General features: G+C 34.6%; 1 protein-coding gene across 4 annotated transcripts in view; it reads right to left on the reverse strand.

Annotated features, from left to right (window-relative positions):
* Window positions 1–22,430, reverse strand: part of KU70 (ATP-dependent DNA helicase 2 subunit Ku70-like protein) — a 291,039-nt gene that overhangs the window by 212,399 nt on the left and 56,210 nt on the right. For all 4 annotated transcript variants that reach the window (XM_089818793.1, XM_089818794.1, XM_089818791.1 and 1 more), the window contains one exon: window positions 9,945–10,061. In XM_089818793.1, coding sequence (XP_089674919.1) covers window positions 9,945–10,061 — 117 coding nt within the window. The remainder of the gene's footprint in view (window positions 1–9,944; window positions 10,062–22,430) is intronic.

A 22,430-nucleotide genomic window follows, 5' to 3' on the forward strand; every position in this document is an offset into this window, starting at 1 on the left:
GGAACTGAAAACAATTGCTGGTTTCTTCTTCTAGGACGCAAACCCTTGGAGAATTGTTTGAAGGTTGGACGCAAACCTAGCCTTCTTATAGATTTTCATTTATATTTCCAATCTGGCTGTTATTTTCTATTTATAAGATTGGACTACTTGAGTTGTTGCACGTTATTGTATTGCTGATGTATAATATAGTAGCACATTTGAGTTATTTGAGTTGACTCCTGGTTTTTAATATGTATTTCTGATTATTGGAGAAATAAACAAAGTTTATCTGCATTTCTTTGAATGCAAATCTGTGCATTACAAGTCATTTAAGGTTCTGAAAATTGTGTCGAATATTGGTTGCTGTTCGGGTTTTAAAATCTGCACATATATATTTCGTTTTTAATAGAATATCCAATAGAGGGATATTACAGATCTTGAAGAGATTTGGAATGTGGAACTGCAGACCTATGTCTTCTCCTATGAAGACTAATCTACACAAACTTAAAGAAGCAGCAGCAAAATCACCCTCCTTAGATTCTATTCTTTACACACAGATGATTGGGTCTCTTATGTACTTAATAAATACAAGACCTGATATTTGCTATGTTGCTAATGCCTTAAATCAGTTTATGTGAGCCAAAATAGATTCACCTAGTTGCAGTCAAACACATTATGAGATATTTAAAAGGCACTCTTAACCTTGGGCTCAAGTATGAGAAAGTTGACTTGGACTTACATGGGTTCCCAAACTCAAATTGGGTTGGAAGTGTTACTGATAGGAAAAGCACTTCAGGATGTTATTTCAATTTATGCTCAATGATGATATGTTGGATATGCAGAAAGCAAGCATCAGTGGCACAGAGTTCCATCAGTAGCAATGGCCTCTCGGGAAGCAGTTTGGCTTACAAAGTTACTTGTGGGATTATTTGGTCAACCCATGAATCCTACTATTATTCATTATGATAATCAGAGTTTCATCAAGCTTTTTGTGAATCCAGTTTTTCATGACAGGTCCAAGCATATTGAAATTCCTTATCATTATGTACGAGATATGGTAAACAGGAATATTGTAAAATTAGAATACATTTGCACTGTAGATCGACAACAGATATTCTTACCAAACCTCTCTCTCGTGTGAAAATAGATCACTTCAGGAAAAGACTTGGTATGGTTGAATTATGATACATTTGTATTCTTTAATTATTAATGAAATAATTTTTAGTTAAAATTATTATTGTCAGGCTATTGACTATTATGGGCTTCACCATTTGTATTCATTACCTAAGAGGTAACGATCTCGAAGATAATGAGCATCTGTATAAAAGACATTATGAGAGATGATGATCTCTAAGATAATGTATTGAACAGTAGAGAACTACTGTCAAATTTGAATGAGTTCAAGATCACATTGTGATGTAGACATTTCTATGCCTATGAGTCACAACTTGGATAAAGGAAGAATTTAATCATTCTCTAGATTTTACCCTATTTTCTGGTATATCTCAACTCAGGATCATATTGTGATATAGGATTGCCAGTACCTATGAGTCAGGGCTTGGATAAAGGAAGAATTTAATCATTCTCTGGATTTTATCTTGTATATTGCATTCCATGCAATACTGTAATCACAAGTATAAGTGATAAATCATATCACAGGTATAGTAATATGACATAGTATTATGTGTTCCATAGTTGAAAATTTCGGTTTCGGCAATATCTCTGCTAGCCCCAAAAGTGCGAAAATATCGGAATTGGCAAAATCTTGACGAAAAAATCGGCAATAAATCGGCACTTTTATTGAACATTTGAAAATATAAAATTTATTAAAACATTTTTAAAAACACACAAATACACAACAAATTTGTAAAAGATATAACAATTTGAGATATCCACCATATATTAATCAAAGCTTTGAGTTAAATAGTAATTCATACTATAGCAATTAAAACATAATAGATTAACATAGTGATAGAATCATTTAACAAAATTAATAATTCTTTATAAATTGTGCTACAATAATAGGAACTAAATATTTAATAAAAAAATAAATTAAATTAAATTTTCATTGGTACAAAACAATTCTCTAAATCTACATAAGTGAATGCATAATATATTGCCTAAAGCAAGTATAAATAAATTTATTTATTTTTTTAAATAAAAAATATTTTTCTTAAATCAATCACCATTATTAAAATACTTTAACATATATTATTGAATATTAATATATATGATGATTCCAAAATATTATTGACTAAAAATAGAATGAAACAAAAATAAATATTTGAATTCATCGTTGTATTCCATATTCCATCGTAGTTACTAATGCCACTTTAAAAAAGAAAGCAGAAGACACCATTGTCGTTTCTCTAGATGTCCGTCAAAAAGAAATTAAATGATTGGCTTAAATAAAATCGCTTAATACAGAAATGGTACGAAGGATAAAATTATTATTAAAATAGAATTGGTTTTTTTATTCGACAATGCCTGGCAATGGCAGTCTGAGTCGACTTCTTTCTCAGCCCTAGTTTCACAACCCATCGCCCTTGATTTTTGTCAAACCCAAACTTAGCTGCGTGCCCATGATTTTATATATTTTATATATTTTAGGGCTGAACTTTGAACGTTATTTTACCAATTATATCGCACGATAAGGCGATTTTTTCTGTAAATATCGCTGCGATTTTTGCATATATTTGGTGCCGAGTTTTGGAGCGTTTAAATCGTTAAGGGATTTGGTGTGCGATATATTGCGTTTTTGGCAAAATATCGCCGATTTTTTCATCTATGATGTGTTGAAAGATACCACATGCTTTGAAGATTTAGATAGATATAGAATATCAATCTATGTATATTCATCTTAATTGATGGTGCTAGATATGTTATCTCTCAATATGATTATCCAATTAAGAGGGAGTGTTAAATTTGTAACTCTAACATCATACTGGTCTAATTACACAAATCATACAAATCTAATAATGCATAAAATCCCTTAGATAAAAGGCCTGTATATAATTGTCATTCCCTTTATTCTGATCAGCGTCTCCTTGGAGCAATATAGTTAAAGACTAACTTAATCAACTTAGTTTAATCATTAACTAAAGGCCATTCTCTCTTGGACGCCAATCTGAAGAAAGTAATTAAGCCCGACCTAGATAGGGACATGTCCTTTCTAAGGACATGCCCCTTGGTTGCTATATTTATGTAGGGTATGAATGTGGATAAAGAACACACGAAAAATATAAGGTCTGCTCCTTCAACATTATTACCCTATATGATTTGTAGCAGGTATAAAACAGTTGTAGAATAATTATTATACACCAGATAACACTTCATATACGAGTCTCATATATTCAAGACCATCTTCAGCAAGTCAAGAAACACATCATATCAGTTTGGTTGTTCAGAATTTGGAGAAACTTTACAAGAGAGAGAGAGAGAGAGAGAGAGAGAGAGAGAGAGAGATATAATATATATATATAATGAATTGTTATATTAATTAAGTAATAATGAATAAACATGTCTCGTGAAAGGACATGTCGCTCCATGTCTCATTCACAATATAAGAAACATCGCTGCCTTTGGAAAACATATACTGAAGAGGCAATGTTCATACATTTGCAGCAATCCTGATAAATCAGCAATTTTAGATTGTGCTTGATTGGTAGAAAAATATGAAAAACAGAAACCACATTGAGATTAATCTAACCTCTCCTTGAATTTTAAAAGGAGGAGGTATTCATTTAACAGGGATTATAAAAAGTACCCACTAATGCCATTTAAAACATGCACAGGCACTTTGGAGTAAATTTCTGCTTAGTCGCCAGTCTTCCTCGAGAATGTCAATGGAGTGGATTCCAGCTCTGTTTGGTGGACTTTTGTCCCGTTCTAATAGGGGAAAATTTCTGCCTCTTGTACATTGATCTTAGCAAAAGTAAATTTGGAATCGGAGTCACTTGTTAAGCTCTAAATTAGATTGAATCGAGGCAAAACAATGATTTCTTATGTGTCCGTTGAAGAGACGAGTTAATGAAATCCAATGATTTTGTTTGTAATGTCCCCATCTTTTTAGCCTCTTAATGGAGTTCTTAGCTTTTCATAATCCAAAGACTAAGTGGAGAAATTGGGAGAAATTGATTAAATTAATTTCTTATAAAGTTATTAAATAAATTAAAATTAAAAGATGACTTTATATTTAATTAATTTAATTTAAAATGACTAAAATTAATTAAATAAATTAAAAGAATCTTCTAGAAGGGGGAATTAAATATTATTTTATTTCTTCTAGAAGGAGGTCCATCTATTGGAGGAAAAGAATAAATAGGGAGGGCAGCCTCATTGTTGAGCATCCAATGTGTTGACATCTACTCTTTCGGATAGCTTGTGGAGCCAAAGGTTTCTGCAGTTGCTACATTGATCATTGGGAAAGAACACTCCCATTGATTTGCATAACTAAGTTGGTGAAATATCTTCCAAAGGGTTGCGACTGTTGGAGAAGATAAAATAGTCTTTTCATTGTGCCAAATTTGTGGCCTAGGGCCAGCTTTGTAGAGAAGGAATAAGTTGGATATTGCTACAGTAACACTACTATAGTAATGCTGCTACAGTGTCGTCGCTATAGTAACCTGCTACAATACTTCACTTCAGTGTCATTGCTGCTACAGGAACTTGCTACAGTAAAAATCCAGATTCCCTTGAGCAGTTTTTCCAGGTTCCTATCTATTTCATTTGTAATGCATGGAGGTTAGATTTGAATATTGTAGGGCATGTGAAGAATTTAGAGATCATTTGTAATCTGATTTATATCAGAGTTTTACATCAGAATTGTTGCTCTAATGTTTTATTAATGTAGATGCATATTTTCTCATTTATAGTCAGTGCTCAATGTTTCAAAAAAAAATACAAAAACATTTGTTGTTGGTTGTTTGGAGTTTTGCAAGCGTATAAATTAAAGTTTGGCATTTAGAAAGAAATCAGAATTTAGATCTGCAAATATATATATATATATATATATATCCCTTGTGTGCAAAGTGTTTGACGAAATTCTCACCTTAGTAATCATGAATAAAGATCAGAATTGTACAGGATATTACAGTGGTATTAGAGCGAGTAATCGAATGTCCCCATTACACAGTGACATTATTCAATTAACTTTAGTCATTTTTAATTAAAAATTAAATATAAAGTCACCTTTTAATTTTAATTTATTTAATGACTTTATAAGAAATTAATTTAATCAATTTCTCCTTATTTCTCCACTTAGCCTTTGGAGAATGAAAAGCTAAGAACTTCATTAAGAGGCTAAAAAGATGGGGACATTACATTGTTATGCTCCCTTTTATTCCTGTGAAGAGATCCTATGCTCCATCTATCTTGTGCTGCCTTTTATCCTTGTAAAGAGGATATTTTATACAATCCCATGCCTGCCTTGTGCTGCCCTTCATTGTTCCTTCCATCAACCTTAAGCTTATCCTTCTTCTCTCCATTATGATCTCAAGTTGCAACCAAGTTTGCATCAATATTCAGAAATGGTTAGCAAAAGGAATTGGGAAATAACTTGAAGGGTCGACTTCAGTTGATCTGATACTCTGAATGGTCCTCTAATGTATGCACCCATGGTCATGGCCATCTGTCCTCAATAACAAAGTAAAATTGCAAATATTAAACAGTTCTTGAACTTCACAATCTGATGGAATCTGGTATGAAACATGATAATATTTCACCAGTAAGTGATTAATTTTGTAAAAGAATGAGTGGTCTTTTACCTATACGGAATTCTTCATATCATGGACAAGTTCAAGTTAAATCTTGTATTTTGGAGAGTCAAAGGTGATGTTTTCAAAGCTTTGTCTTCTTTGCCTTTCTCATCTTTCCTTTGAATTCTGGCAGGATAAGGAAGAAGATATTTCAAACAGTAGTAGCAAGGAAAATACCCAAATTCAATTTAAAGAAGCAAAGTTCATTGTTTTCCATCACCTTACAGAAATCAAGTGGGTGACAAGTGCCATAGAAGGCCGACTGTATCAGAAGTGAGCACATAATTAGAAACACGAGAAACATTGGCAGGCTAATCTTTGATAGAACGTGACATCTTAACAAACACTTAGTTACATATGAATAATGTCTACCAAAACCAAAATCTGTTATATCTTTTAGCTTTATAGATGGGTTGAAGTTAGTTGCCAAATATGCAAAAATACAAGGTATCTTTTAGATTCTTTAAGTGGCGCAGACAATGGTGGAAATGGAATTTCAAGGTCAAGGCAATTAAAAGTAATGAGAAGCTAAACAGTTCCCATGATGCATCATGTAATATCTCACCCTTGATCTGAAAATCAACATCAAACTATATGACATTCAATCATGAAGAAAATGCACAAAATCAAATTACGACCATGCTCAAAGGAATGGTTCATGAGTTCACATCACGTTGACGAAGTCTAATAGGTAATCAATCAGATACTTGTCCACTATTTCTGAACAAATGATAGCTTAGGATAGTGTAATGTCCCCTTTTTAGCATTCATAGCATGATGTTATCGTTAGCCTATTTCCCCACGGTCCCGTAGGCTAACCAAGACATTAAAGGGACTTAGAGGCCATTTGGCCTAGATAGTTTCAGTTGCAGGTCTTTCTAAGGGGTTTTGAGGCAACTTTGGGCATACTTAATATTTATAGTAAGTCATCTTGGACATGGTCGAATATCCAGTGGCAACAGTATGTCGATGGTAATTGTTTAAAATCGACAAGAAGACTTGTTTATCATTGATAAAATTTGTTATGCATTGATAAAGCTATTTTATAAAGTTAAATTTAAATATTTAATTTTATTAATGCATAGACTATAGTTTGTGGGAAATATTTAAATTAAAAGAGTCCCCTTTATTTTATAACACATTAGAGACATAAGTTACATAAAGGGAGTTATGTTTTATCCCACATTGAGAAAACGAAGGATTGAGCTCTTGTGAGAACGCTATAAAAGAAATGGAAGAGCTTCTTTTTAGTATGCTTGAATGAAGATTAATGTTATGTTGCTGGATATCTGATTATCGGGCTTGGAGGACGGAATCCCTCTTTGCTAGCATTCTCTTCGCTGTTGAAAGACACAGTCAGGAGGATTAACGGTGTGTCCAAACACACTGGGTTTCATTTAGTGTTTTGCTACAGTACGGATGAATAGTGTTTTGCTACAATGCGCGTGAATAGTGTTTTGCTACAGTGCGCGTGAATAGTGTCTTGCTACAGTGCGGATGAATAGTGTTTTGCTACATTGCACGTGAATAGTGATTGCTACAGTGCGCATGAATAGTGAATTTGCTACAGTATGTGAACAGTATTTGCAAAAAGTTTATTGTTTATTCTTGCTGATTTGGGGGTTTGGAAGGCTGCCAACTACATCTGCAAAAATACTACAGCAACTAACTCCAGGTTTCTTCTATCAAATTTTTATACTTTTGCATTGTTGAATACGAGACTGATATTTGTCGCAGCATGTTAAACAATTATATGAGCACATTTACATGGCAAAAATCAATATTTAATTAGCAAATAAGAAGTTTCAGATTTTCCTATATATTGTAGCATGTGTGCCAAGTGTTTGACAAAAATACTATGTTGAGTTATTAAGCAAACTAATTGATATCATAAAGTAGCTTGCAAGTTTCTTTATTTGGGAAAAATAGGGGAGGATACTACAGATAGGATTTAGGCCTGAATGATATCTCCCCTCTCTTACCATTTTAGATAATGTGATAGGACACACACATCCTGGCAATGCAGAGATGTCGATGCTCAGTACCAACAAACCCACATCACGAAGTTGAGCATGTACATACATGTAACAGCAGGCATTAAAATGCATATCAACACAATTATTGAACAATTTGGGGGAATCGGCATCATTAAATGCAAGCAGATTGAACTTGTTATCATGAAAACTTCTCTAATGTTGAAAAACCGAACAGTCAATTAAACCTTGGGCCTCCATTTGTAAGAATGCCAATGCTACACCACTCCATTTGAGATAATTTTGATCCTCCCTCACTAACAGGGAGTGTAAAAGATGTAGCTTCAGTGAAATTGAAGCATGTAGTAAATCAAGATGATATATATTAATATACATATATATATACTCATATTCAAATTGAAATATGATTTACTAATTTAACATCAGATTGAATTTCATATTATTAAATTGCTTTAACATTGAATTGGGTTCTATATAATATAATGATTGTGAATTTATAGCAACTAATACTTTATGTTTATCGGGCCCTTACCATGATCAGGCTTCTATGTTAAGTGGCACTTTGTAAGTTAACTAATCCATGTCCACGTAGGGACATGACACTTGTGCCACATAAGAGTCATGTCCCTACGTGGGCATGACTCTTCATTGTTATACATATATTGGTTGCATTAGCTGCTGTAGAGTACTCATCAATCTAAGGCATGATATATATCTACGGCAGCGAAAAATGCATTCTCTCATCTGCATTCAATTCAGACTTAATACTTTACATTAACTCACAGTCATATCTGAAGGTCATTGAATCAGCTTTGCACATTTGAAATAATATTTAACAGTCACAATAATATCAGATCTGAACATACAATTTATACATATCAGAATTTCAGTTGAGCAGCATTAGAATCATTTGTTCTGTGACTCTATCTGAGATCCTCTATTCCTTTACATAATGTACTTCTATTTCTAAAGTACGTGAAAAACAAAATTAATTAAATCACATTGGCCTTTACACAAGCAACTAAAAGGTTTGTTTATATGGCATTAATATGTTAATCTTTTTATTTGCTTATGTATTAACCAATGTAATTTAAGGCAAAATCTTTTCACATACTTTGGAAGTAGAAAAATGTTTCCAACAATGAAAACAAGAGTTCTACTAATAATATAGTGGAAGCGAATATCTATTGAATGTCTACATGTGTTTTGGTATTCAAAGATCATCCACTGCATTACATAAAAGGGAACATCAACAAATTGCCTGCTGCAACAACTGTTTGCACTGCAAATAGGTCGCAAGCTTAAGAAAACTTAAAATCGGCTTACACATAGAGTTTCTTACAACATTCCCCCAAATGCCTGCAAACTGAAACCAAGCATAAAAAATGATCGTGTTTTCAGGCCACGCAGTATTATCCAAGCGGAAGTAAGTTTTCATTGTAAAATTGAAAAAAAATTCAAGCCATAGCAAACGATTTCAGAAAAACTCAGGTCAAGTTATTCTGCAAGCAACTCGCAACCTGTTTTCATATATAACTCTTATTTTTCTAGCTTGAATACAACATCAAGTTAGAAAGCAGTTATAATCCCAACGTTCATACAGTTTGTAGTTGGTTATTATCCCCATGAATATAGCAAAAAAACTAACTAGCATTAAGTTTCTCATGATGTAACTTCAAACACACATTAGAAACGACTTAGTGATATAAAAAAATCGTTTGAATTCATGACAGAAATGGAGTTTAAAGTTTTTTCCCATCTATAAAGTTCACATATTAAAAGAATAGACAAATGGCAAGGTATAAATCCATGTGGCTGAAATAGCACATTCAACAAGAGGAATTAAACAGCAATGTTTAATATTAAATTAACGAAACTAAAGATAGTTTCCCTTGTCTTACCAGTTCGAGTCAAATTGGCACATAAGAATCTTATTCCTCCAGAGCAAATACAGGAATTGAAACATAGATGTCAAATTTGTAGATAATAAGATTTTTGAATCAATTCTTCATGATTTTTCAATGCTAGAAATGCAAGGCCACACTAGCATCAATCTTATCTTGAAAGCACAATAACATTGTCTACGATTTGAAGACCTGATTTTGCATTCATGTAATATGACACTTTCAAAAAATTACAGTACAGTAATATGTTTCAACTCAGTAGTTATACATGAATGAATATAGCAAGGAATTCACAAAGCTAGAGTACTCACAGTATTAAAAAAACATATTGCCACTTCGTCATAGTCACTGTTGATAATGCGAGTTTTTAGAGACTCAAGAATACACTTTACAACGGTACTGAAGTGTGATGGCTTCTTTACATCATCCTGTATAGACATGAAATACAAATTAAGACTGATCACCTTTACATCCCGGCACATGATACAAGCTAGAGACATATAAAAAATATATTTTCACATAGTATTAACATTGAACACGGATGATTCAGACATAACTACTTAAATGTGTAATCAACATTCAGTTTCCTTGCTGCTATAAGACATTCAATGAAACGTTAAAAATAATTACAAAGAATGAAACACAGTCCCACATATGGGAAAATACATCTTGAAAATATGCTTAAGGCATGTGGCAATGCAATGAAATTTTAGATGTCTACAATGTGCCAGTCAAAGCATTGAGGAATAAGTGTACCTTGCCTCATATGCCAGAAACACAGATTCCAAACTTACTCCTCGTATCATTATGATTTAACATATTTACATTAGACTAATGTCAATGATGCATATCTCAATGATCTCTCCCTTCAAGGATGCTTTGAAAGCCAATTTCAATGTAGAAACATAGGGAGATCGAGGAGTGGCTAGAGGAAGATGCTTCAATTAAAACCTAGAAGGTTCTCGTACAGCAACCAATGATGACTCAGACAACTTCTTGATTCGGACACAGACTGGGATATTCGATCAGATTTTCATCAAGTCTCGCTGGCACATGCTTTGGGGGTTCTTGTTTGGCCTTCATTGCTATTTGTTAGTGAAACAACAGTTTATCTGATGATCTTATATCATTTTGATTCTAGGGTTCTTTCTTGCTAGAACTTGACAACTGCTGTAACCTGTAGATCCATTGACATAATTTTGATCACCTTTGGTCATTATTCCTTCTGCACGGCATATCCCTGTATTAGCTTCTCTCTTCGTATGGCTTTCTATTGTAAACTATGGTAACCTCTAGTCAAATTGACCTAATTTTGGTCATCTGTGGACATTCATTTAAGTTTTTTTTTCTCATTATTACTTGCACAAGGCATATCCCCTAGGAACCAATTAACAAGGCAGAAGCCCTTTCTGTCATTGAAACTCTCAGACAGGCTATTTTCCCAAAGCTTCTATTAGTTGTAGTGACCCTATACTCAAAGGTCACTAAAAACTACTAATACTGAACTATGTAATTACGTCAAACACTTGGCATGTAGTCTGAACTGTGCAATGAAAAATACTGAATATGTACTAAGCAATTTTATCAAACACTTGGCAAGCAATCAACTACACTACTGAGATATAAAATGCTGAAGGAAATATTTGTTGAACTACAATTCCACCCTACTCCATAATACCCAAACAATGCCAATATATATATATATATATATATATATATATATATATATATATATATATATATATATATATATATATATATATATATATATATATATACGCATTCAATTAAGATGTTGCCGCTCTTACAATCAATTACAACTTCAGATTACCAGTAATTTATGGTCTTCTACTAAATTAACAGTGCACTGTCAAGACTGATTACAAAAGATTAAACATGCTTTTGTATCACTATCCAAGATATACCAATGTCCTACGCAGCTGGCTACAAACAGAGACTAAATTCATAATCTTTCTTGTCACATGAACAACAATTGACATTTAGAAATGCATCTCGCATATACAGCAATGACTTCATTCATTAAACTCCCATATACAACATATATTCAGATAATTGTAATTGAAAAGAAGAACCTGGAAATGATGCAATAATGTTGTCTATATGCTGAAGATACAATAATCAGACTTGGACCTTAATCTGTCCCAAATCCAGCAACTGTACGGTCTGCAAGTACAGCCATACCTGTACGGCCCTGTTCGATTTTAGTATAAATTGTTTCCTTCTCCAAACGGTGCTAAATCATGCATAGCCTGAATTGCCCAAGTCTTAGGAATGCAAAGAAATTGGCAACTTGAATTTCGAACCATGTATGATGAATTTATGACTCCAAATATGCTTCCAATCTGATCCTTGAAAATGACCAGTTCTGCATCAGATTTGTGCATAAATATTGTCCCACTCTTTGCAAAACCCTTCTAAAAAATATGATGCAATCTTTTCACCAAAATGACTCCAGAAATGTTCGCTTTCAACCCTAGTCTAAAAACTCAATGAAGCTCAACATGAAATGGTTGAATACCACTTCCAATGTGCAACCCTTCAGAAGATCTTTCACTTCCTCAGTTATGCGATCCACTGGGAGGTATCGTTCCCAAAGACCAATAGACTATCTGAAACCCTTGGCTTCACAATAGACCATGTGATTGTATTCACAATCTAATGTCAAGAGAAATGATAAAAACTAGATGATGAGAATAAAGCCCAGGATGCCTATTTATTCTTGTTCTCCACTTTCTCCAGAAACTTCTAGAACATTATTTTTATTCTATTTATTAAGTGACTTTATAAGATATTTTTCAAGTCACTTTATTAAATTAATTAAATATAAAGTTGTCTTTTTAATATTTATTTATTTGATAACTTTATAGATAATTAATTTAATACCACTTATTTATTTAATTAAAATAATTAATTAGTCATCTTAATAAAATATTCATTATTTTGGACAACTTAATTAATTAAATTAATTAAATCAAATTACCGCCAAAACGGGGACATTACATTAGTTGAGCTGGAGAGAGACTCTCTTGTAACTATCAATGTGGCGTTGAACCTCAATACAGTCAGATTCAAGAGTTACCAAATGCAAAAGTACATAGAGATGTTTTATCTTCCCTATCTAACTCTGCTAAAGAAGATTGGCCTGAGCCAACTCAACTTCTTCTAGATGATAGTTCAGGGAATTAGAAAGACTACCCAATGATCATCAAGTCATTTATCTTTCATTACGAAAGGTCAAGTTTATATCCTTAAAGGAGAGGTAAAGGCTTTGATCAATCCTCTCTTTCCAAGATCACCAGATATCCAGAAATAACAGAAGGTTCAATGTTATTTGTCTCTAGTTGTCAAGGTACTTGGTTCAAGGTTGGGAGCAGCTGTGGTGGGTTGAAAGCAAAGCAAGAAGAGAATAATCCCCATTAACAGTCCACTCTCTCTCAAGAAGCTAAGGAAGATATTTTCAGTGATGAAAAATAAGACCTCGTATTGACTAAAAGTGTCCTCAAAGAAAGGCAACAAATGCAGCATAGAGGTGTCAAGCAAATGAACTCTAGCATCATCAAGTCTATTATTTTCAATCAAGGAGGTAAAATCACAAGAATGCTTTTTTTATAAGATGCAGATAGTTATTGAAGGGGGTTCCTACTCGACAAAGAGAAATTGGTACTGATTTGGTGGCCTGTGCAGAGCACCTCCAAATTAAAAATGTTGTGCAAATGCAAAAGAATAAAACCATTTGGCAGCAACTACTGTAGTGGAAGCAAAAATCACAAGCCCTGTGGTTATGGTGGCTACAGTGAAAAAATTGAAATGTCGGTTCACAACCCTGAAAACTATTATCAGTTCTCATTTATCTCATACAAACACTCCAAAAGACATAGTTTGTTCCATCAAAAAGAGGAGCACGATTTGTGGCAAGACCTTCTAAAGCACCCCTAGTGACATAGGACAGGCGTATACTTAGGCTTTTCAGCTTTTAGAAGAAAGAACTGGCTTTGATACCACTTAAAAACACAAAAAATACTGAGAGGGTGAGGTAGTGAATCAGCATTTTGAAAAAATTTATTAACAGATAGAACAGATTCACAAAAGTAGATCAAAGACAGTGATAAAGGGTGCTCCCCTTACTTGATGAAGGGTGCTCAATACCACAAACACACAACAGAAATTGAGAAACAACAACAATTTGTGAGAACAAAATATGGGCTTCTTATTATCTCCAAAATTATCAAATTACAAATTTCAAAAATACAATATGCAAAGCCACATAGGTGCCTTCCTTACAATCTTCAGCAAGACAAAGTTGGGGACCTCCACACAAAACTGCCCTAAACAACCTTTGGGTCTTCCTTATATAGGCAATTTTCCACTGCCTAGGAAGGTTCTAGATATTTAGCCCTAACACTTGAGGCCGACCAACCCTATAGTTATATTATTTTATTACATGGAATCGGCTCAGAACAATTACAAATTATATTTTCCGGACTTTTGGGTAGCCCAACTTCCAGAGACCCTAAAATTCAAAGCGTCGACACGATTGGCTATTATAACCCTCTTTCAGAAATGGCAACTCCTCTTCTATACCGGCTAATTTCACAAGTGTGCATCAAAAGATGTTTGACCTTGGTTTGGAGCATCTAAGGCCTTAAAATTTGAGCTCAAAGTTTTTATACCAAAAATTTAATGCCGAAAATTTGCAATACTTCACCAATACCTAATATATGGCAATGAAACTCATTTGCCAGGCTAGTATACCTAAGATGAACCTCCACTTGTGAAATTAGAACATTTTGAGCTCATAAGAACAACTTACCAAAAGTAGTAAGCTTCCACAAGTAACAAATCTGCACTGAAACAACTTTTATTGAAAAGACAAAACAAAAATATATTTGGTTGATGCAAGATTGTCCTTACACCCAGGATACTCCTGCATCAAATAGAGAGACACACAAAATTTATCATGCGAAAACCCTTTTGGGTGAAAACCACAATTCACTCAACAATTAGCAAAGGGCTCCAACCTAGTACAAAAGAGCTACAACTCTAACAATTCAACTTAGGCTCCAACCTGTCTAAGAGCTCCAACACAATTGTGAATGGATGCAACCATTAAAACAACAACACAATAATACATATTTCAAAACTTCACCTTTCAAGCACAGGAGTATCAAATGTAATGTCCCCGTTTTGGCTGACATCGTTTTGCATGCCGAATCAGTCTATCACAGACTCTCGTAGACGGGTGGTTGTGATGAGAGAGTCATTCTGGTGTTTATTTGGTGATTGGATGGCTCATTATGCTCTTGGAGATATTATTTTATTTATATTTTATCATCATTTTTATACGGGGCCTACATGTTATAATTCTAAGTTGAGTTGCACTTTTTTATAAAGTTATTTATTATAAAAGTGCATTATAATGGGATTTTATAATGGATGTTTCTAGAAGTTCTTAGTAACTTCTTAGAAAATGATGCTTCTAGAAGTCCTTAGTAACTTCTTTAAAAAGTAAATAAATAGAGGGCTTGGCCTCTCATTTGGAGAGACGGGATTTGGTAACTCAACTCCATCTTCTACAAGCATTTGTGGAGCTTGATAGTCTGCAAATATTCAGCATAATCCTTGAGAATGATACCTCTCAAGAGATTGCATAACTGAGGAAGTGAAAGACCTTCTGAAGGGTTGCACTTTGAAAGTGGTATTCAGCCATTTCAAGTTGAGCTTAATTTGTATACTCAGACTACCTGAGGGTTTGAGTTTTTGGAAGCAGTCCGAAAAAGTAGCTCCGAAAAAGCAGCTTGAAAAAGTAGATCCGAAAAAGTAGTCCAAAAAAGCAGTCCGAAAAACCAAATCCGAAAAAGCAGATCGAAAAAGCAAAGCGAAAAAGCAGATCCAAAAAGAAGCAAGTGAAAAAAGTACATCGGAAAAAGCAAAGCAGAAAAGGCAGCATTGGAGAAAATTATTACAGCCATCTACAACTAGGTTCCTTTGTTAGCATTGCTTTTTAGGTGTTATAAGTTTCAGCTATAGGTGTGCATTATACCAACATTATCATCTTTGTAATCCATGTAAATGCCAAAAGTCTTGGCCATATTTCATGAGCATTGTATTAGAAATTTCATTGCAATTAAGGAGATAATAGTTGCTGGTGTCATTTGAGCAATTCAATATCATTATTTATCAGCTAGTTAGTTTGCATACCAACTATTTGTAAAAATGCCAACTGGCTGTAGGTGTTCATTTCTCATGTTTAGATCATATATATGCGTTGTATATTGCCAAAATTAGTTGCACATTCATGATAGGTTATAGTTTAGTCAATTCAGAGTCTGCTTGCAAGCATTTTTATTGATGCTAAGTGAAGAAAAGAGCCATAAAAGCAAACTGAAATTTTATATCAGTCATATGACCCTTGTATGCAAAGTGTTTTCTTGAACCTTTATCAGCATTTTGGGATCAGATTTGAGCAGGGTCATTACATCAAAAGGTCTGAGATTGGATTGGTGGCAATCTCAATCTTCACAATTACAATGAGCTAAAGCAAAAACTTGAGTCAAGGTTACCAACACCTCTTAAAAGATTAAGTCAATATACTATCACAATCCCCTATTTAAAACTTCTATCTCAACCAACCACACAACAACAAAGAGTAGTTCAAATATATATAAAACTTCTATATACTGAGTACTCAGCTCCCCCTTAGCTCTTCTTTTATGCTCACACAATGTTCATGAGTTTATCTTTTTGTCAAGCCATTTTTACAACTACATCCCTAAGAGCCTCTTTTTACATCGCTTCCATAACCACCCTTTTAAACTTCAAATCATCCAAACTGCTTCACACCATACAGTCTTTAATATCTTAGTTCAAAACCCAGCATGCAAAAAATGACTTGTCTTCTCTGATTAAAGGTCACCACTCAAAACAGTCCATTTTTATCTCAACAAAATCTGAGATACACCTTCAGTTGCTTCTTACACAATATTGCCAAAACGGTGCCAACTCCAGAATAACAATGGACGTTTTAGTGTAGGTAATATTTTCTGCAATTTACAGGCATCACATCTATGATCCATTCTACCCTTTATGGAAAGAAAAACGCATATTTGCATTTCAATTGACTAGGTGAGTATTGGAGAAAATATTACAATAGTTACAAGGAAATGCAGTGATTGCATTACAACCATTGCACCTCCATTTGATTCTCATAGCCAGAGATTTGACGCTCATTACAAGCACCTATATTGGAGTCAATTAACTCTACAGGGAATCATGAACATTCTTGTCAAGGATATGGTTACACATGTAGATTCTTTAGAATACTCACTTGACAGTTTACGCCCTCGAATGGCCTTCTACTCAGAGCATTTTCTGAAGATTCAAGATGCTATCATTGTTCACCCCTCTTACTTGAGCTGCTAATGGTGTCATGCCCTCTGCATCGCCTTGGCATCGTTTAGAGTCCGAGCCCACTAACTCCGTTGTCAAACCGATCACCACCTGACCAAAGACGAACAGGTTTGATGCCTTTGCACTTTATCCAAGACAAAAACACAAATCCATTTTATCTTCAAGTGTCCCATCTACTATGAGATTAGAGGTAGATTTCACTGCCTATTCAGAGACTACAGATCCCTATCTGCATTTTTCAGTTACTCTAACCATAAGTGCCTTGCGCTCTACCTTCGGGAGGCCTCCCAGCTCAGAGATCACACCTTACAGCTCCAGTTCCCTCAGAACCAGACCTTGGATCTGCTCATCACAGACTTCTTTCCATCCACGCCCACTTTCGAGAGCAGGAAACGACCCTATCTGCCTGCCTCCAGACACACCAGATCGGTCAAACCTCGGCTTGGGTTCCTTAGACAACAGCACACTACCCCCACAGTTATTCAGAGGCAGAGACGGAGCCGAGCCCAACCCCTTGCTCGTCCTAGTCCTTATCCCTCTGTACAGGATTTCTTTCTACTGAGAAAGGATTGATGGTCCTTCTCTCTTTCCTCTAGTTGTTTATTTTCCCTTTTTGTTGTGTTTTTTTTTTCTGGTCACTGTTGAGTGCTCCTGCTGGCTACTTGACTTCATTGTACTGTTGTATCTTTCAATCCCTTAGACCCTTGTTGGTCTCTTGTTGGACATTAATATCATTATCTTATCACACTTGTCACACAAACAGGATCAGTTACCTCTCATTGTATCCAGCAACAAAATGACAAAAGCACTTTAAAGCGCACATATGTCTATATGTAAAAATAGTACACAACAAATCCAATTAGTCAAATTAGCCAGACGAGAAAAGGCGATCACCACCACCAAAGATGGAGCACAGCAGGTACAAAACAGATCCAATCAGTCATCATATTATCACCACAACCAAGGATGCGATCACCACAAAAATCATCGAAAAGAAATACTAACAATCTCCCCCTATTTTTCATTGATGGGAACCCAATTTGAAAATAAACTGCAACAAGAATACATGGCAAACATACAACTCCCAGAAAATGCATACTCCCCCTTTGACATCAATGATTATTAAATCTGAAACAAACTGGACTGAATTGTGAGAAAGATATTGCAATGAAGCACTTCCTCTGAACATACACTATCTAGTGAGATAGAAGAACACCGAGTCTGCTTCTGAGATATTCAAAGTGTTCCCAGGGTAGTGGTCTTAAAAAGATGTCAGCCAACTGTTCTTTGGAGCATACATATACCAACTTGACAACTTGGTTAGTAACTTGTTCTTTCAAGAAATGATATTTAATTGGAATATGTTTAGTGTAAGAATGCATAACAAGGATTTTTTAAATATCAATCGCACTAGTGTTATCACAATAAATGGAAATGGGATCAGCAAATGGGACCTTCAAATATAACAACGTATTCTTCATCCAAATTACACACGGCAGCTGCATCCCTCCTCTACCGCTCCTTTGAGGGGACCCAGGACCCACTCTTGCACTGATCATTATCCTTCTATTTTGAGTTGCTTCTCCTCGGTTAGGAACGTTCAGTTGTGCTTCGCACCTTGTTCTCTCCTTTGGGATTCTGGTTATTTCTTTCTTGCTTTGCTCTTTCCCCAGGCACCATTTGGTGTTCTCGTGGTTGGTTGTTACTTTAGTGACTGTTTCCAATCTCCTAGACCCTCTTTGTGGTTTCTAGTTGGACATTAATGAATTTAACTTATCTGTTTGCATCGAGGGTCCAGCTCAAAAATACCAGATCATTTGTCAAAATTCCATTGATTTTATTGATTCAACATCTTCAGCTGCTTCCTAGCTCCATCATGCATTGTGAATCTTTAAAAACGGGCTCCCCAGTCAAAAGTTATCTTTGGTGAATCGAGCCTGGCTTTTTGCATTTTTCTTGTGGAATCATTTGCCAAAATGGTTAAATAGCTTAATGAATCATTTCAAATTACATATTTTTAAGTGATTCATTAACCTTGTTTAAATTTTTAATTAAAATTATAACTAATGAGGTTAATGTGCTTGTAAACTATGTAAAGAGAAATGATTGCTTAACCTTGTCAGTTAAGAAATCAATTTTAAAAAGTATTCTTGAGGGATTTTGGTAAACATTAACCCATTTTATATTAATTATTGTCCAAATATTTGCAATATCAAGAGGGCAATTATATAAAATTTAGTATTTATGAAATTATTAATGTGAGTTGGAATTTGTGACCTATGGCGGGTTAAAGAAAGAAATGACAGAACAAATGTAGGGGGCATTAGGACAACTCGGCAATCATAATGGGAGACCAATTTGGATAGAAAATCATGAAAATGATAATATTTTATATGATTTTCCAGGGACTCATTTGTGTTTGATCCTCTATATTTTCTGAGCTGATTTCACAGTTTGGGCATTCTTTTTTATCCAGCACTTAGAATGCAGTTTGGCAACCTCGCCTAGGGCATTTGCTAATGATTTTAGAAGAGTTAAGATCATTCCAAGTTGACACGACATCTCAAAAGCCTGACCTAGGGCAGGTTTAAGTCATTTAAAAACTTGTTTTTCCTTGTTTAAGCCATGTTTTTTCTCCAAAAGTGTTGGTTTTTGCAAGCATTGCAAGTCAGGTTGTAACACCAGATTTAAACCCTGTTTTTGGTGTTTGAATCAGCCCTGGAGGTTGATATTCCCAAGTGGGCTTTAAAAACCTGATTGCAAGTGTTTTCCAAGCATAAATGAAGACTTTCTTAATTACAGTTGGAGTTTAAAAAACCCATTTGTAAGAAAAATACCTTCCCAAGTGCACTAATTGGTTTTCAAAACCCTGATTATAAGTACGAAAGACATTCTCTTATATATACGCACTTGCACCTCAATTTCATATACAATACTTGCATTTCATTTGTTATTCCTAAATTCATTAAGGGTCGTCATTAGTGCCACATTATGTTGAAGAGTAAGGTCTGTGAATACAAGACAGAGAGGTCGGTGAATGTTGAAACCGAACAGAATGCATATCGAGTGAAGTATAGTAGCCGAGAAATGTATGGCTACCAAGCGCAAAGATCACCGAGCATATCATACTACCGAACACAGTTATGACCGAGCAAAGTCTATTACTGAGGGACAACATGTTTACCAAGCAGATCAGTTAGTGTTTACTGAGCTACAAATAATGAATATCAAAGTTTGTAAATGCACTAAATCTAATGTAATTAATTCCTACAGAGCCAGGAAACAGTTTAGGAAGATCGAGGAGATGATTAGGCAAGATGTATTGGGATTGATGCATGATATTATGGATCCCACAGAAAGAATGTTAACCAATGAAAGTAAAGCAATAAACATTCGTAAGTAAGAATGAATAAGAATTGTTGATCTGATTATCCGAGCATTCCAAAAGGATCTAAACCCTAGTTAGGTCACGTATTGAAGAAGCTACAGGATTTCTTTATAAGGATAAATCGAGGCCAGATTTGAAGTTGTTGAGAGGATGACAGTTTAAAGATCTAGCTAAGCTATAGCAGAGCTACCGAGCAGAGATAGAGAACGAATTGGGTGAAATCAATCACAAGAAAGTGATGCAACAATATGGAGCATAAAGGATTTGAACAAGCATGAGATAGATGCATACTTACAGATCGGTTTTACAGTAATACTTTGTTGTTACTGTATTTCCTAAATCCCTTAATCAGGGTAGGCCTTAACTAGCCTTTTCATTGTAAGATCTCCTAACAGAGTGCACACTTAAAGAGTGTTGCAAAATCCTTTGACAAGGTGGACTTTAATAGGTCTTATTGTATTACTCCTAACAGGGTAAGTCACCAAAAGTGAAATCATTGTATGCTATAACCGATGATTCCTTACATTCTCCCTCAAGGTTTGATTGTCCAACATACATAGCTCCAGATTTGCAAAGTTCTAGATTGGAAGAAAGATCCACGGAAAGATCCACGGTTTCTCTTGTTTTCCCATATGATCTACCCAATCAACAGATGAGGGCATTGGTCTTACTTTGCAAACATATTCCAAGACTAAAGAGTGACACATGACAAGAACAATCACACGATGAAGCCATACAAGGAAAGAGATGAGCGATGAAATGATTATGGACATAGAATGCTTTCAAGACATAGATAAAAAGAAAATTTGAAAAGATGTTTTTGCAATAAAGTTTTTTGTGATGCAAAATGATCCAAAATGCGTGCTCCTGTTCCAAGATTATTTCCACCAAAATTGGACACATCAATCATGGAGCATCATGTGGCAGCATGAAGATCGACAATGGATGATGTACAAGTCATGTCTTGTCAGACAGTTTATTTCCATCATGCATTTTGTAATTTTATTATTCACAAAATATATGTAATTGGGAAACAAGCTGTAATTACAAGTGACCTTTTCACCTATAAATTCATTGCATGTAACCAAATTGCTAGTCAAGTACATTAGGTCTTGTAGTTTGAATAATTCAAAGTTAGTTACAGAATAGATCAAAGTTTGTTGGGTTTCTCCCACCTCTCTCTTTCAGCCCCTCACCCATATATAGGAGGGAGCCTCATTGTAATTTTTAGTTTTTAGCAATGAAAAAAAAAATGTGTATGTTCAAGACTTTGAGCTTAGATGTAAATTAGATTGCTTTCAATAAAAGAGATAGGTTGTTCTGAGACTTTTGTGTCAATCCAAATTGTTATGTGATGACATTTTCTTGAGTTGATAGTGATCTTTGGTGCTTTGTGCAAAGGGGATTTGAACTCAATCTTGCAGACGCTGAGGTGCATATTGTGTTTGGAGTTATTGTTTGTTCCCAAATTTAGTCTTGCGCACTTTGAGTTGCTTTTACTTTCTCATTTGGGCATGCAAGGTGAAATGTGAAATACATGTTAGAGACTTTGTGCTTTTATGAGTTTCTTGGTTGCACTAAATGCTGGTGTGCTGAAAGTTATTCTTAAATCTAATCTTTTGTTTATCGAAATTTTTGCTCCAATATGTACTTTGTAAGTAAATTACACTATTGTTTTAAGTTTGTATTATTAGTAACATCTATTCTAAAATAAGAGAATAGGATGAATGTCTCGCCCTGATTTAGCTTAGTGTAAATGGTAGTTTAAGTGTTTTGTTGATTCCAGTAGCAATAAGAGGGAAGAACCTTGCCTAAGAAATAGAAGAGATTGTGTCTCACATTATGTGGTTTAACCACTGTCTAGCAATTGATCCTAAAAACTTTGGGTTGCAAAACATCCACAGTTTTGTAAGTTGTGGTCACAGTGACTGACGCCTGCACCCAACATACACCAAGAATAATGCCATATCACCTCACTAAA

This window comes from Cupressus sempervirens, chromosome 3 (genome assembly GCF_028749045.1).
Source record: "Cupressus sempervirens isolate cs-2001-9-10 chromosome 3, ASM2874904v1, whole genome shotgun sequence".
NCBI classification, from domain to species: domain Eukaryota; kingdom Viridiplantae; phylum Streptophyta; class Pinopsida; order Cupressales; family Cupressaceae; genus Cupressus; species Cupressus sempervirens.